The sequence below is a fragment of the Mustelus asterias genome, chromosome 24 (genome assembly GCF_964213995.1).
Source record: "Mustelus asterias chromosome 24, sMusAst1.hap1.1, whole genome shotgun sequence".
Lineage (NCBI taxonomy): Eukaryota > Metazoa > Chordata > Chondrichthyes > Carcharhiniformes > Triakidae > Mustelus > Mustelus asterias.
In genome coordinates, this window is record NC_135824.1 from 45,032,017 (window position 1) to 45,048,669 (window position 16,653).

At 45.5% G+C, this 16,653-nt stretch overlaps 1 protein-coding gene across 1 annotated transcript in view; it reads right to left on the reverse strand.

Moving 5' to 3' along the window:
• LOC144511351 (ras-related protein ORAB-1-like) overlaps positions 1–16,653 on the reverse strand; it is a 58,978-nt gene that overhangs the window by 16,373 nt on the left and 25,952 nt on the right. The window contains exons 2-3 of the mRNA XM_078241634.1: positions 4,690–4,762; positions 155–250 (exon numbers count right to left, since the gene is read on the reverse strand). Of these exons, the coding sequence (XP_078097760.1) occupies positions 155–250; positions 4,690–4,762 (169 nt within the window). The remainder of the gene's footprint in view (positions 1–154; positions 251–4,689; positions 4,763–16,653) is intronic.

The window sequence follows — 16,653 nt, forward strand, 5'->3', positions numbered from 1 at the left end:
AGACCTATGGAAGTTTAACCTTACTCTGACCAATTTGAAAGTGAATTTCACCACATCAAGATGCAAATTACGAGGGGTTAAGTGAGTGACTTTTTCCCTTTAAAACGATCACTCATGGATCTAGGCAGTTGAAGTAGAATCCAGGCATACTTACAATCTGTAGCTTAATGGTTTTACCCTCGAGTTCAATGGTTCGGATTTTGAAGTCAACACCAATGGTACTGATGTAGCTTTCTGTGTATGTATCATCCTGGGGACAAAAAGAAGATCAAAGTGATGGAAACGGAGGTGGACAGGGCCAACTGCCTCATGCCCATCAATAACACTCAGTGCCAGACAGCAGAGACAAGTGGTTGCGTTTCTGGACAATTTATAAAATCTGAATCAGTAAGGACTATAAACCCACCTGATTCAGGGATACCCTGAAGGGGCACCTATAAAATCCCTACACTGCAGAAAGAGGCCATCCAGACTATAGAATTTACACCAATCCTCAAGCCAAAAACTTTAAAAACCCTTGAAATTTAGTGTCACAAGTAGGCTTACATTAACACTGCAATGTAGTTAGAGAAAAAACCCCTATGTGCCACTCTAGCACCTGTTCAGATACAGGTAGAATTTAGCATGGCCAATCCACCCAACCAGCACATCTTTATGGACTGTGGGAGGAAACCCACAGATGTGGGGAGAACATAGACTCTGCACAAGTGATCGGAGATTGGAATTGAACTTGGGTCCCTGGTGCTGTGAGGCTGCAGTACTAACCACTGATTGCAGTGGCACAATGCTCAAGTGCTGCCTCAGTGCCAGAGACCTGGTCAATTCCCAGCTTTGTCTGTGCAGAGTCTGCAGTGACCCTTCTCCCCACATCTGCGTGGGTTTCCTCCCAGTTGAAAGGCATGCTGGTTAGATGCATTGGCCATGCCAAGTTCTCCCTCAAGTGTACCTGAACAGGTGCCAGAGTGTGGCAACTTGGGGATTTACAGTAACTTCATTGCAGTGTTAAAGCCTATTTGTGACACTAAAACTTGAAAACTTAAACTTGTCCCAACATGCTGCCCAAGTTTGAGATTCTACTGGAGAGAGCACCCAGAAGCTGGGCAGAAACAAAGATTACCAATTCCAATAAAGAAATTACAGAAATACTCGAGAATAGGGACCTTGTCTACCACAAGAACAGATGAACTGAATAATGAGGGGAAACTGTGGTTAAGTGGTATTGGACTAATAATCCAGAGACCCAGATTAGAATCATCACAGCAAAATAAATCTGGAATTAAAAGTCAAAGGACCATGAAACCATTGTAGACCAGTGTCCTTTGGGTAAGGACAATAGGTTTCCTTCCCTTAAATCTGGTGTACATGCAACTCCAGAGCCACAGCAATGTGGTTGTCAAAATTGTCTTGAAAGGGCAATAAATGCTGGCCCAACAAAAGTCCTACACATTTACCATGGCCAATCCACCTAACCTGCACATCTTTGGACTGTAGAAGGAAATCCACAGACAAGGAGAACATGCAAACTCCAGTCACCCAAGGCCTGAAACAAACCCTGGCCTCCTGGCACTGAGGCAGCAGTGCTAACCACTGCCACCCACAAATACCAAAAGGAATGGGAAGGATTGGAGAACAGCTAATGTGGTTTTGTATTTAAAAAAGGGAACTACAGACCAGTGAGTTTCACTGTGGTAGGGAAACAGTTATTTCTGAAGGTGTGCATCTATCCCCACTTGAGGGTTGATCAGGGATAGACAGTCTAGTTTCATCCAGAGGGAGGTTAATGTGATTGAATTTCAAGGTGGTGATCAGGTGTGTAGATGAGTGGTGCAGCTGTAGTTTATATGGATTTCAGTGTGGCCAAATGGACCATCTAAAATGGTGATTTAGAGCATGCTGGATAATTGGACAAGCACTGAAACAGCAGGCTGCAGCTCAGATGACTGAATATACAGGAAATAGGCCAGACCAAAGACAATGGTCAAACACACTTGTTTACCAGACAAAAGGGAGCCTTAACCCCTTATTTGGGAGGGAGGTGTGACCCATGTGCCCCCAGCACTTAGACATGGCTGTTGGGGGACACACAGCAGTTGGTGTGCCAACACCCGATTTGACTTTATTGACCAGGGTGATCAAGCCCTGATCAATTGATTGGCAATGGCCAAAAGGGGTGCAAACACGACAGGGTGTAAAGGGCCCTGCACAACCAAGAGTCTCTCTGACCCCACGAACAAGCTACAATGGTGACCATTACCAGCAATGACCAGCATGAGCACCACCACCCGGAAGGAAGGCCAGAGTGTCAGACCAGAGGACTACAGAGACCAACACATGGATAAAGGCCAATATCTGCATGGGTACTTGCCAGTCATGCAAAAGTCAAGGTCTAGTATTGGACTTCAGTATTTTTGTAAGATCAAGTTATTGTTGATTGGGTGATTATTAAGTGTGTGTAAATAAATATTGTTGTACTAAGTAGTCTACTCGCAATTCTTTGTCCACCATATAAGGGTTAAAACAGACTGTGGCAGGCACAACATCAGCAAAGCCTTTGACAAGGTCCCACAGAAGACAAAAGGCAGCACATGGGATACAGGGTAATTTGATAAAGTGGATTCAAAATTGGCTCAGTTGTGGGAGACAGAGGGTGATGCCAGAAGCTGATTTAGTGACTGGAAGCCAGTGTCATGCCACAGGGATCGGTGCTGGGTCCTGACTGTGGGGAGGGATTAGTAAATTTGTGGACAACAAAGACTGGCCAAGTGGTTAACAATGAGGCTGAATGTCTTGGGTTAAATCAGCAAATTAAGTTTAACCCTAAAAGTGTTTACCCCTTTGGAAGGAGTAATTTGACAAGTACTCAATGAATGGTAGGACACCATTGGTAGGAACGAAGGGACCTTGGTGTGTGTCCACAGATCTGAAAGTAGAAGGGCATGTTAGGGTGGTGAAAAAGGCATATGGGACACTTGCCTTTATCAAGACATTATAAAAGCAGGGAAGAACTTTGAGGCCATAGCTAGAGTACTGTGCAGTTCTGGTCACCACATTATAGGAAGGAAGTGATTGCACTGGAGGGGGCAAGATTCACCTGGATGCTGCCTGGGATGGAACATCGAGGTTACACACAAGCTTGGGTTGTTTTGTTGGAGCAGAGAAGACTGAGGACCAACTGGTAGAGGTGTACATGATTGAGGGACAGAGCAGCTGTTCCCGAGTTGAAGGGTCAGTCACAAGGGAACAAGAAGAGGAAGGACAGACTTTACCCAGAGGGTGGTGACAGTGTGGAATGTGCTGCCTGGGAGGGGGGTAGAGGCAGGTTGTCTCATCCTTAAAAAGTACCTGGCTCTGAATGTTATGATGTGCCATGGGCCAAGTGTTGGCAGATGGGAGGTCAGGTGTTTCTCATGTGTCAGTACAGACTGCATTGTATGATTCTATGGTATGTTGATGGGGAGGAAAGTAGGGAGAGTGGGCTAGTGTGGAACAAAGTGGTAGAGACTGGCTGGTCAGTTTTTGTTGCTGTAAAACATTTAGAATAGGTGGCTCCCACCACCCCAGATCTTTCCAACATTGATTAGAAACACTCTGGACTGGAAACATTAACTCCACAGATACTGCCAGAACATTTGAGGTAGGATGAACTTCTGGACATTGCATGTATTGACTGTAGACAAACTAAAAACTGCAGAAGTACCACCAAGTATTAAAGCAAGTGATGAAATCTGTACAAGGGCCAGACAGTTACTCACTATTTTGTAGAGATTTGCAGAAGCTCTTAAGACACAAATCTGTCATACAAGTACTGGCTGCCACCACCCCCAGTTCTGTAATCTCTTCCTTGGACCTGTACATCTGACCCAACCGGTTGATCACCCCAATTGTTTCAGCCCTGGTTTTGTACATTTTGCATTTCTCTGGTTCATCTGTTAGTGACTTGGCCTGTCACTAACAGAGGCTTCAAAGAATTCTGCAATCCCTGGATGCTTCAATTCAGCGATTGGACTGGCACTGCCAAGTGAAGCCAATTACATATCAAATATTCAACAGGAGAAGGGCAGGCAGAGGGAATTGGGCAAATAACTACATGAAAAGGACATTAGAGCTTCTGCTTTAGTTGTGTCAGTATTACAATTCTCTATTCTGCCAACATCTATATGGATAGCTTGAATAAACCAGACAAGTCAATTGATAAATGGAAACAAACCAAAGATAGATCTGGAGCTATGAGTATTTCCTTTGCTAGCTTGTTCCATTGTGGGGATTGTACTGGGGAGGCAGTGGTAGTGTCACTGGGCTAGTAATCCAGAGACCCAGGACAATGACCAGGATTTGAATCCCACCACAGCAGATAGTGAAGTTTGAATACAATAAAAATCTGGAAATTGAATGACAACCACATAGTATAAACCCATCTGGTTCACAAATATCCTTTAGGAAGGGAATCTGCTGTCCCTACCTGGACTGGCCATGTGACTCCAGACCCACAGCAATGTAGTCGACTCAACTGCCCTCAAACCAGTTCAAGGGTAGTTAGGAATGGGAAACATAGTATTTGTAGCTTTTGGGAATGGCTACCTCATTAATATGGGGTGGTGGGTTTACAGCTTTAATTTGACTCCAGAATTGGAGTAACATTAATCTTTCATTTCAAGTGAAAACAAGATTATAAAAGAGGGTAAAACTTACAGCAAATCGGAGCAGCAGACAAGACTTGCCAACACCAGAGTCACCAATGAGGAGCAACTTGAACAAGTAGTCACTGGATTAGAAAGAAATGATTAGTGGTTTCTAGGTAAAAGCAAGTTAATGCTTATAACAAAATTCTGCTGCAAAATTGTAACCCCACCAGTGCATTGAGATGCCTCCCATGTGGAAAACCTCTGACCAAAATTACATACCAAGCACACCCTGAAAAACATTTCCAGATTTTGTAAATCTGTTGTCCTTACCCAGTCAGGCCTACATAAAACTCCAGACCCACAGCAAAAGGTGGCACAGTGGTTAGCACTGCTGCCTCAGCACCAAGGGCCTGGGTTCAATTTCAGCCTTGGGTGACTGTCTGCATGGGTTAGAGTCAGGTTTACAGCATGGAAACAGGCTTTAGCCCAACTTGTCCATGCTGTCCTTTAGCCACCAAGCTAGTCCCAATTGCCTGTGTTTGGCCTATATCCTTCCATAGTCATCTTATGGATGTAACGGTCTAAATGCTTTTTAAAAAGACAAAAATTGTACCTGCCTCTACCACCACCTCTGGCAGCTTGTTCCAGACACTCGCCACCCTCAAACTGCTCCTCTGGACCCTTTGTATCTCTCCCCTTAAACCTATGCCCTCTAGTTTTAGACTCCCCTACCTTTAGGAAAAGATATTACTATCTAGCCGATCTATGCCCCTCATTATTTTATAGGCCTTTAAGATCACCCCAGCCTCCTGTGCTCCAGAGAAAAAAGTCCCAGTCTATCCTTAACTCAATCAAGCATCCAAGTAAATTTTTTTGCACTCTTTATAATAGTGACCAGAATTGTACACAGTATTCCAAGTGCAGCCTTTCCAATGTCTTGTACAACTTCAACAAGATGCCCCAACTCCTGTATGCAATGTTCTGACCAATGAAACCAAGCATGCTGAATGCCTTCAACCTGTGACTCCATTTTTCAGGAGCTAAGTACCCCTGGATCTTTGTTCTTTAACTCTCCAATGCCCTACCATTGAACCAGAGCAGGACTTGGTTAATCTACCAAAATGCATCACCTTGCATTCATCCAAATTAAACTCCATCTGCCATTTGTCAGCCCACTGACCCAATTGATCAAGATCCTGCTGCAATCTGAAATAACCTTCACTGTCCACTATGCTAATCTCGGTGTCATCTGCAAACTTACTAATCATGCCTACTAAATTCTCATCCAAATCATTAATATAAATGACAAATAACAGTGGACCCAGCATCAAACCCTGAGGCACACCGATGGTCACAGGCCTCCAGCTTGAAAAACAACCCTGTCATCCAGCCAATTCTGTATCCATTTAGCTACCTCACCCTGGATCCTGAGAGATTTCACCTTATGCAACAACCTACCACGTGGTGCCTTGTCAAAGGCCTTGCTAAAGTCCACATAGACATCAGCTGTACTGCCCTCAGCTTCTGAAGAGGTAACCAAGGTCAATCAAATTTGAGACATGGTTTTCCATTCAAAACCATGCTGACTGTCCCCAATCAGTCCTTGCCTCTCCAAATGCCTGTAGATCCTCCCAGAATACCTTCTAACAACTTACCCACTACAGATGTTAGGCTCATGATCTGTAGTTCCCAGGCTTTTCCCTATAGTCCTTCTTAAAGAGGCATGACATTTGCCACCCTCCAATCTTCAGGCACCTCACCTGTGGCTGTTGATTTAAATATCTGCTAGTGGACCTGCAATTTCCTCCCATAATGTCCTGCGATACATTTCATCAGGTCCTGGGGATTTATCTACCTTGATGCGCTTTAAGACTTCCAGCACCTCATGTACACTCAAGACATCACTATTTCCCCAAGTTCCCTAATATCCATGCCTTTCTCAACAGTAAATACTGATGAGAAATATTCATTTTGGCTCCACACAGATGACATTGTTAATCCTCAAGAGGCCCTACTCTCCCTAGTTACTCTTTTGGCCTTTATTTGTAGGATCTCTTCAGATTCTCCTTGGTCTTATCTGCCAAAGCAATGTCCCTTTTTGCCCTCCCGATTTCTCTTTACTCCTACACCCTCTATTCTCTTCAAGGGATCCACCTGCCTATGCATGTCATGTGCCTCCTTTGACCAGGGCCTCAATAGAACATAGAACATTACAGCGCAGAACAGGCCCTTCGGCCCACGATGTTGCACCGACCAGTTAAAAAAAAAAACTGTGACCCTCCAACCTAAACCAATTTCTTTTCGTCCATGAACCTATCTACGGATCTCTTAAACGCCCCCAAACTAGGCGCATTTACTACTGATGCTGGCAGGGCATTCCAATCCCTCACCACCCTCTGGGTAAAGAACCTACCCCTGACATCGGTTCTATAACTACCCCCCCCTCAATTTAAAGCCATGCCCCCTCGTGCTGGATTTCTCCATCAGAGGAAAAAGGCTATCACTATCCACCCTATCTAAACCTCTAATCATCTTATATGTTTCAATAAGATCCCCTCTTAGCCGCCGCCTTTCCAGCGAAAACAATCCCAAATCCCTCAGCCTCTCCTCATAGGATCTCCCCTCCATACCAGGCAACATCCTGGTAAACCTCCTCTGCACCCTCTCCAAAGCCTCCACATCCTTCCTGTAATGTGGGGACCAGAACTGCACACAGTACTCCAAGTGCGGCCGCACCAGAGTTGTGTACAGTTGCAACATAACGCTACGACTCCTAAATTCAATCCCCCTACCAATAAACGCCAAGACACCATATGCCTTCTTAACAACCTTATCTACTTGATTCCCAACTTTCAGGGATCTATGCACACATACACCTAGATCCCTCGGCTCCTCCACACTATTCAAAGTCCTCCCGTTAGCCCTATACTCAACACATCTGTTATTCCTACCAAAGTGAATTACCTCACACTTCTCCGCATTAAACTCCATCCGCCACCTCTCGGCCCAACTTTGCAACCTGTCTAAGTCTTCCTGCAAACTACGACACCCTTCCTCACTGTCTACCACACCACCGACTTTGGTGTCATCAGCAAATTTGCTAATCCACCCAACTATACCCTCATCCAGATCATTAATAAATATTACAAACAGCAGTGGCCCCAAAACAGATCCCTGAGGTACACCACTTGTAACCGCACTCCATGATGAATATTTACTATCAACCACCACCCTCTGTTTCCTATCCGCTAGCCAATTCCTGATCCAATTTCCTAGATCACCCCCAATCCCATACATCTGCATTTTCTGCAGAAGCCTACCATGGTCAATATCCCAAGTCATCCAGGGTTGCCAACTTCTACCAGCCTTGCCCTTCACTGAGGAATGTGCTTACCTTGAACCCTGGTTAACTTTGAAAGCCTCCCACTTACCAAAAGTCTCTTTGCCTGCCAACAGACTCCTCTCCCCCACCTCCAAATTAACTGTTGAAAGTTCCTGCCTGGTATCATCAAAACTGGCCCCAATTTAGAATTTTGGGCCAGACCTTTCATTCTCCATAGCCATCTTAAAACTAAGAGAATTATGGTCACTGGTCCCAAAGAGATCCTCACTAACACTGTCACCTGCCCTTCCTTATTTCCCCAAGAGGTCAGGTTTTGCCCCCTCTCTCATCAGGCCATCTTCCTCCCAAATACATAATTTCTCTCCATCCAAGCCTTTAATACTACGGCTGTCCCGGTCAATGTTGGGAAAGTTAACGCCCCCTACTATTATCACCTTATATTGGACTGTGGGTTTCCTCCCACAGTCTAGATTGATTGTCGGAGCAATTTAGCATGGCCAACATCAGGGGAAATACAAGGGGATAGGGCCTGGGTGGGATTGTTGGTGCAGACTTTCATGGGCCGAATGGCTTCCTTCTACACTCTAGGAATTCTATGACTCGATTGGTAGGGTCTGATCATTTTCAGAGACTTGCAAGTTAGTGAACCTTGGCAGACTTCATTTTGATGCAGACTGGGTATCTGCCAAATACCTGGCTCCATCTGGTAAAGGACCGTGATTATCCTCTGTCAAAGGGAAACAAGTTTTGCCACTTAGGAACATTCTGTACAGTTCTACAAAATAGATTTCTGGCTGAACAGCCTCAGTTAGGAAAGGCAAGGGGCACAGTGGCTGTAATCCAGAGACCCAGCGTAATGCTCTGGGGACCCAGGCTCAAATCCCACCACAGCTGATGGTGAAATTAGAATTCAATAAAATCTGGTGTTAAAATTCTAATTTTGACCATGAAACCATTGCTGGACCTGGTTCACTGATGTCTTTTAGGGAAGAAATCTGCTGTCCTTACCTGGTCAGGTCTATATGCAACTCCAGACCCACAGCAATGGTTTACTAACTGCCCTCTGAAAGGATGCGGCAAGTCACTAACAGTAATTAAGGATGGGCAATAACCCAGCCAGAGATGCCCATATTCAGTGAAAGAAGAGAGTTCAGCAGGAACCAGGTAACATGCTGTCTTCAGCTAGAGGACTGGAACTGACAGTACGATTACCCCAGAATAGTATAGGGGGGTTGCCGATTTGGAACCTGTCCAATAGCAACCACTCAGCACTTGAACAGGAAGCCTTTCCCTTCTTTGGACATAGTGATTCAGGATATACAGATTTAAACACTGACAAGCTTACATTCTTCAGGGAATACACTATTGATGTAGTTGGTTAATCATGCAATAGGTTATTCCTGTTGCTAAGGATAGAAAAACAAAATGCCAGGTAGAACGTACAGCATGCCATGGCTCACTGCACTGCTATCCCACTGTCCAGCCTGGAAGGTATGGCACAATAATGGTGAGGCCTATTACCATTCCTTCAGGCAGTGAGTTCCAGACCCGACTGGCTTTACAGAAAAAAAACACTCCCATTGTTCTGCCTTGCTTACTGACCTCCAGACCCCTCAATTAAATCTCTTCTGGTCTACAGCCAACTCAATTGTTCCTCTTAGCCATTCCAACACCCTTGTAAATCTCATGTGCACTTGGTGCAGTGACAGCTGTGTATACAGGTACAGCAGTGCTGTGGCTTAACTGAAGGCACAGGGGGATATAGCATGGTGCTTATGGTTTTTTGGGCTAGAAAATGGAGGTCAGGGCACATGATCAGATTAGAGTTTAAATCCCACCACAAGCAATTAGATAATTTAAAATTAAAGCCACAAATAAAGACTTGGAAAGTCTTATAGTTGCTGCCTACTTTAAAGCAGTTATCAATGCTTTGGCAGTGGTTAGCACTGCTATCTCAGCACAAGGGGCTCAATGTTAAAGTGCAGGCTTGATGGGCCAAATGGCCTCCTCCTGCACTATTTTCCCCAAGTTCAAATCTAATATGGATTTAGAAAGGAACTGCAAAGAGACACACAAGGGGCACGAGAATTGGTGAAACAGCAAAGCAAACACTCGGCTGCAGAGGGAAAGAATTGAAGTACCATGGTTATGTTAAACCCGAGAGTACTGCACACAGTTCTGTCATCTATTGCAAAGACACTGGACAGGGTGCAGCAAGGATTTTAGAGAGATTATTCCAGGAATGCAGGTGTACACATTAGGAAAGGATGGACAGATGGGCTGGATCTCAGGCTAGGTGACCACTCATCCTGGACATCTCTTCCACCTTCTGTGTCAGGGGAAGATACAAAAATCGGAGGTCATGTACCAACCAATTCAACAGCTTCTTCCCTGCTGCCACCACACTTTTGATTAGATCTACCTTGTATTAAGTTGATCTTTCTCTACACCTTAGCTATGACTAACACTGCATTCTGTGCACTCCTCCTCCCCTCTTCAGTCTGAGAAGTGTCATTACAGCATCCACCATATCATGTCAAATCCTTGTTGTCTCTCTCCCCTCCCTCCCCACCCACACAAACTGGTACAAATCTGCCCAGAGGCAACCTCTTCCTCCCACTACTACAGAGTGGGTTGAAGTATGTCCTCAAATGCATGCAAGGGAAGCACAAGGAAAAGTTTGTCACAAGTAGGTTAACATTAACACTGCAATTAGTTAGTGAAATACCCCTAGTTGCCAGTCTGGCACCTGTTCAGGTCAATGCACCTAACCAGCATGTCTTTCAGTGTGGGAGGAAATCCAGGCAGACATGGAAAGAATGTGCAGGTTCCAGTGACCCAAACCAGGAATCAAACCCAGGTCTCTGGCTGTGCTACCCTGTGAAACTTGGTCATAAACACTGCATCCCATCATTGAATCAGTTTAGCATTCAACTTGCCTTTGCATTCCATGGGAATTTTGCAACCAGCTCATGGAACCTTGTTAAAAATCCAAGGCATCATTAACTTGATGTTGAGATACCAGCATTTTACTAGGGTGGACACTCAACACCAGGTTTATTTAGAAGCATGAGCTTTCGGAGCACTGCTCCTTCATCCTGACTCACCTGAAGGAGCAGTGCTCCAAAAGCTTGTGATTCCAAATAAACCTGTTGGACTTTAACCTGGTGCTGAGAGACTTATTAATTTGTGTATTTTGGGCAAACAGAAACTAGGAGCAAGAGTAGGCCATTTGGCCCTTTGAGCTTGCTCATCCATTCAACATGATCATGGCTAATCCTTGATCTCAATTCCACATTCCCACTTAAGAGCCAACATTTCCTCCCTTAAATACATCACATCCAAGCCTGGCAATTTGTACATTTCTCACGAATCTCTGCTACTCAGTAATTCACATCTTCCTTCAGCTAAGTTATTTGCACTGTGTGGAGACATGCAGAATGTTCAGCAGGAGACATGCCCTCCTCCCCCACACAACTATAGTATTCAGTGCCCAACAAAGAAAATGTTGGAAAATCTCAGCAGGTCTGGCAGCATCTGTAAGGAAAGGAGAACTAATGTTGAGTCTGAATGACCCTTTGTCAAAGCTAAAAGAGATATTTATACTGAGGGGGGAGGGAAAAGAATGATGAGTCATAGCCACAAAAACAAGGGGAAAGGCTGCTAATAGCACAGAAGCTGAAATTAGAGGGTAAACTGAGATGAAGACGGGAGGGGGGAAAAATTGAGACGGGGAAGCAAAAAAAAATAAAGTAGCGAACAATTAAAAATTAAATAGAATGAAAACAAAGGGTTGAGGCGAGAGGGCAAATCTGAAGTTGTTGAATTTGATGTTGAGACTGGAAGGCTGTAAAGTGCCGAGCCAGAAGACAAGATGCTGTTCCTCCAGTTTGTGTTGAGCTTCACTGGAATGTTGCAGCAAGCCAAGGACAGACATGTGGGCATGGGAGCAGGATTGTGTTTTAAAATGGCAAGCAACCGGAAGGTCAGGGTCCCGATGGCTTTGTGGCACAGACTGAAGGTGCTCAAATCACCCAGTCTCAGTTTGGTCTCTGATAGAGACCACATTGGGAGCAGTGAATTTTCCACTGAAGAGTATTCAGTGGTTCTGTCAATAAGCACATCAGCAGCCTGATCAACAAGATAAAAAATGCTAGAGATCAGAAGTAGCAAGGTTCAATTCCAGACAATACAATTCTGGCTAACATTGAAAAATAAAAACTTAACCATTGGGTCCCTTGTGGGAGCTTCAGAGAACAGCAGACATTATAATGAGCCTTTGTCTCCCCACCCCCAGTGGCTTGTTTTCCCACTTGCTGCAGCTCCAACTTTAATGGCGAGTCTCACTGCAGCATTCAGGGTGGGAAGATATGGAGTTACACACAGTAGTAACACCTGATTGACCCAATCCAGGCACAGTACTGATAAAGATCACTGGACTGAAATATTAACCATTTCTCTTCACTTTGCCGGTTAGCTCAGGTGGTTAGAGTGTGGTGCTAATAACACCAAGGTCCTAGGTTCAGTCCCTGTAGTGGCCACATGCATTTAACCGTGTCAGTGGTTTCTGGCGTTGTCAGGAGAAGTCTTTGTCGGCACAGGCCGATTTGCTTTGCATACTTCCATACAATCTTGGGGCAGCACAGTAGCAGTGGTTAGCACTGCTGCTTCACAGCTCCAGGGACCTGGGTTCGATTCCCAGCTTGGGTCACTGTGTGGAGTTTGCATATTCTTCCTGTGTCTGCGTGGGTTTCCTCCGGTTTCCTTCCAGTCTAAAGATGTGCAGGTTAGGTTGATTGGCCATGCTAAAATTGCCCCTTAGTGTCCCGAGATGCGTAGGTTAGCGGGATTAGCAGGGAAATGTGCAGGGATAAGGGGGTAGGGTCTGGGTGGGATTGTGGTCGATGCAGACTCGATGGGCCAGATGGCCTCTTTCTGCACTGTAGGGTTCCTATGATTCTACTTAATGCCTGACCATCTTTCCAGCATTGACAAAAAACAGGAGATACTTGTTAGGATCTACAAGGAATGGACTATTTAACAACCCCCCCCCCCCCCCCCCCCACACACAGTAAAGGGAACATCCTCAGGTAACTAGAAACCATCATGACCAGTTTACTTCCTGACAAATGAGACTCAGCGTTAAGTGTTGCTGTTGGTTTGGTGATGGCCAAAGTTATTACCTTTCTGACTAGCAGTTACTGGAATCTAGCCCCCATTGAGTACAACTGCATTCAGGATGCACATTGAGGAGCCAGAATACATATGGAAGGAAGTTTACTCAATCCCTTGTAGCAAGATTTGTTACCAGTGATCAGCAAGATGTTTCCTTGCCTGTGTTTGATTCTAACCCCCATGAAGTCCAGGTGGGTGGAGGGGGTGAAAGTTAGCCACAATTTCTTCCCATCTAGTCAGTTCTACAACACAGAACAAAACCTTCAGCCCATCAAAAACACACTTATTCTAACCCCATTTTCCAGCACTCAGTCTGCATGATGTGGCATTTCAAGTGTTCATGCCTCTACCACTCAGGCAGCAAGTTCCAGATTTCCACCACTCGGTGAAAAGCTTTCCTCAAATCCCCTGCTCAACCCCTCTAGGAAGGGGAATGTTGCTTCTTAGTGACAAATTGTAGATGTTAAATCAAGTTTCACTCCCCTCTCCCCAGTGAATCTCCTCTGCACCCTTTCTATGGCAATCATCCTTCCCATGACCAGAACTGCACAGTACTCTAGCTGTGGCCTAGCCAGTGTTTTATACAGCTCCATCACAACCTCCCTGCTCTACATGTCTCAGACAATAAAGGCAAGTATCCCATGTCTTAACCACATTTACTTGTCCTGCTGCCTTCAGGGATCTTTGGCCATGCACAACCAAGATCTGTTCATTCTATACTCCATCCAGCCACTCCCATCTGCCTTGTCCAGCCCCCTCCTGATTAGTGAGGAAACAGTTTCCTCCCTTCATAACAGTTCCTCATCCCTAGATTAGTTCTCATTACCTGACACAGGATGTGGACAAGCCTACAAGAGGAGAGGCTGTACTTGATCGGATACAGACCAATGAACCTGGACAGGCGTCAGATCTGAGAGAGAGCATCTTGGGGATAGCAATCATAACTATCTCCTTTATGCTTGCATTGGAAAAAGAGGGTCAGGCAAGCTAGGAAAGTGTATATATGGAGTATGGGGAAATATGAAGACATAAGGCAGCAAATTAGAGTAGTAAATTGGAAGGAGGTATTCTCAGGGAAATGTACTGAAGAGAGGTGGCAGTTTTTCAAGGAATGTCTGTCTAGAGTTCTACAGGACAACGTTCTGAGCAGACAGGGAGGAGTTGGTAGGTTAAAGGAACTGTGGCGCACAAAAGCTGTGCGGGACCTAGTAAAGAAAAGGAAAGCGTACAAAAGGTTGAGAGCTTGGCAAAGAAATCATAGAAATCATAGAAACCCTACAGTGCAGAAGGAGGCCATTCGGCCCATCGAGTCTGCACTGACCACAATCCCACCCAGGCCCTACCCCCACATATTTTACCCGCTAATCTCTCTAACCTACACATCCCAGGACTCCAAGGGGCAAGATAGGGATCTAGATGAGTATACAGCTTGTAGGAAGGGACTAAAGAAGGAAATTAGGAGAGCCAGAAGGGGTCACGAGAAGGCCTTGGCAGGTAGGATTAAGGAAAACCCCCAAGACATTCTATAAATGTGAAGAGTAAAAGGAGGAGATGTGAAGGAATAGGGCCTATAAAAGGTGAAGGTGGGAAAATCTGTACGGAACCAGTAGAAATGGCAGAGGTGCTTAATGAGTATTTTGCCTCGGTTTTCACAGAAGGACCTGGGTGGATGTACTGCAGGGTGCAGTGGACTGAAAAGGTTGAGCATGTGGACTTTAAGAGGTTGTGCTGGAATCTTTGAATGGCATCTAGATAGATAAATCGCCAGGTCCAAATGGGATGTACCCCAGGTTACTGTGGGAGGCAAGGGAAGAGATTGCAGAGCCTCTGGCAATGATCTTTGCATTGACGGAGACAGGAGAGGTGCTGGAGGATTGCAGATGTGGTTCCTATTTTCAAGAAGGGGAATAGGGATAGCCCAGGAAATTACCGACCAGTGAGTCTAACCTCAGTGGTTGGTAAACTGATGAAGATCCTGAGGGACAAGATTTATGAGCATTTAGAGAGGTTTAGTATGCTCAAGAATACTCAGCATGGCTTTGTCAAAGGCAGATCGTGCCTTACGAGCCTGGTGGAGTTCTTCGAAAATGTGACTAAACACATTGACGAAGGGAAAGCGGTAGATGTGGTTTATATGGATTTTAGCAAGGCGTTCGATAAGGTCCCCCATGCAAGGCTTCTAGAAAAAGTGAGGGGGCATGGGATCCAAGGGGCTGCTGCCCTGTGGATCCAGAACTGGCTTGCCCAAAGGAGGCAGAGAGTGGGTATAGATGGGTCTTTTTCCAAATGGAGGTCAATCACCAGTGGTGTGCCCCAGGGATCTGTTCTGGGACCCTTGTTGTTTGTCATTTTCATAAATGACCTGGATGAGGAAGCGGAGGGATGGGTTGGTAAGTTTGCCGACGACATGAAGGTTGGTGGGGTTGTGGATAGTCTGGAGGGATGTCAGAAGTTACAGAGGGACATAGATAAGATGCAAGACTGGGCAGAAAAGTGGCAGATGGACTTCAACCCAGATAAATGCATCGTGGTCCATTTTGGTAGGTCAAATGGGATGAAGGAGTACAATATAAAGGGAAAGACTCTTAGTACTGTGGAGGATCAGAAGGACCTTGGGGTCCGGGTCCATAGGACTCTAAAATCGGCCCTGCAGGTGGAGGAGGTGGTTAAGAAGGCGTATGGTGTGCTGGCCTTTATCAATCGAGGGATTGAGTTTAGGAGTCCAGGGATAATGATGCAGCTATACAAGATCCTCGTCAGACCCCACTTGGAGTACTGTGCTCAGTTCTGGTCACCTCATTACAGGAAGGATGTGGAAAAGATTGAAAGGGTGCAGAGGCGATTTACAAGGATGTTGCCTGGATTGAGTGGCATGCCTTATGAGGATAGGCTGAGGGAGCTCGGTCTTTTCTCCTTGGAGAGACGTAGGATGAGAGGAGACCTGATAGAGGTATACAAGATGTTGAGACACAGATCGGGTGGACTCAGAGGCTTTTTCCCAGGGTGGAAATGGCTGCTACAAGAGGACACAGGTTTAAGGTGCTGGGGGGTAGGTACAGGGGAAATGTACAGAGGGTGGTGGGAGAGTGGAATCGGTTGCAGTCAGTGGTGGTGGAGGCAAACTCAATAGGGTCTTTTAAGAGACTCCTGGATGAGTACATGGGACTTATAGGATGGAGGGTTATAGGTAGGCCTAAAAGGTAGGGATATGTTCGGCACAACTTGTGGGGCCAAAGGGCCTGTTTTGTGCTGTAGTTTTTCTATGTTTTTAATCTTTTCTGCATTCTAATGTGCACACATTTTTCCTAAAGTGCAACACTCAGAAGGACATGCCATATTCTTTCCGAAACTGTTCAGCCTTGTTTCATGTACTCATGCCCCAAAACCTAGGGTGCTGCATGCTTTATTAACCATGCTCTCAACCAATGCTGTGCACGTGTACACCCAGGTTCCTCTGCTCCTGCACACACCCCACCTCACTGCTGATTTCCTCCCATAGTCTGAAAGACATGC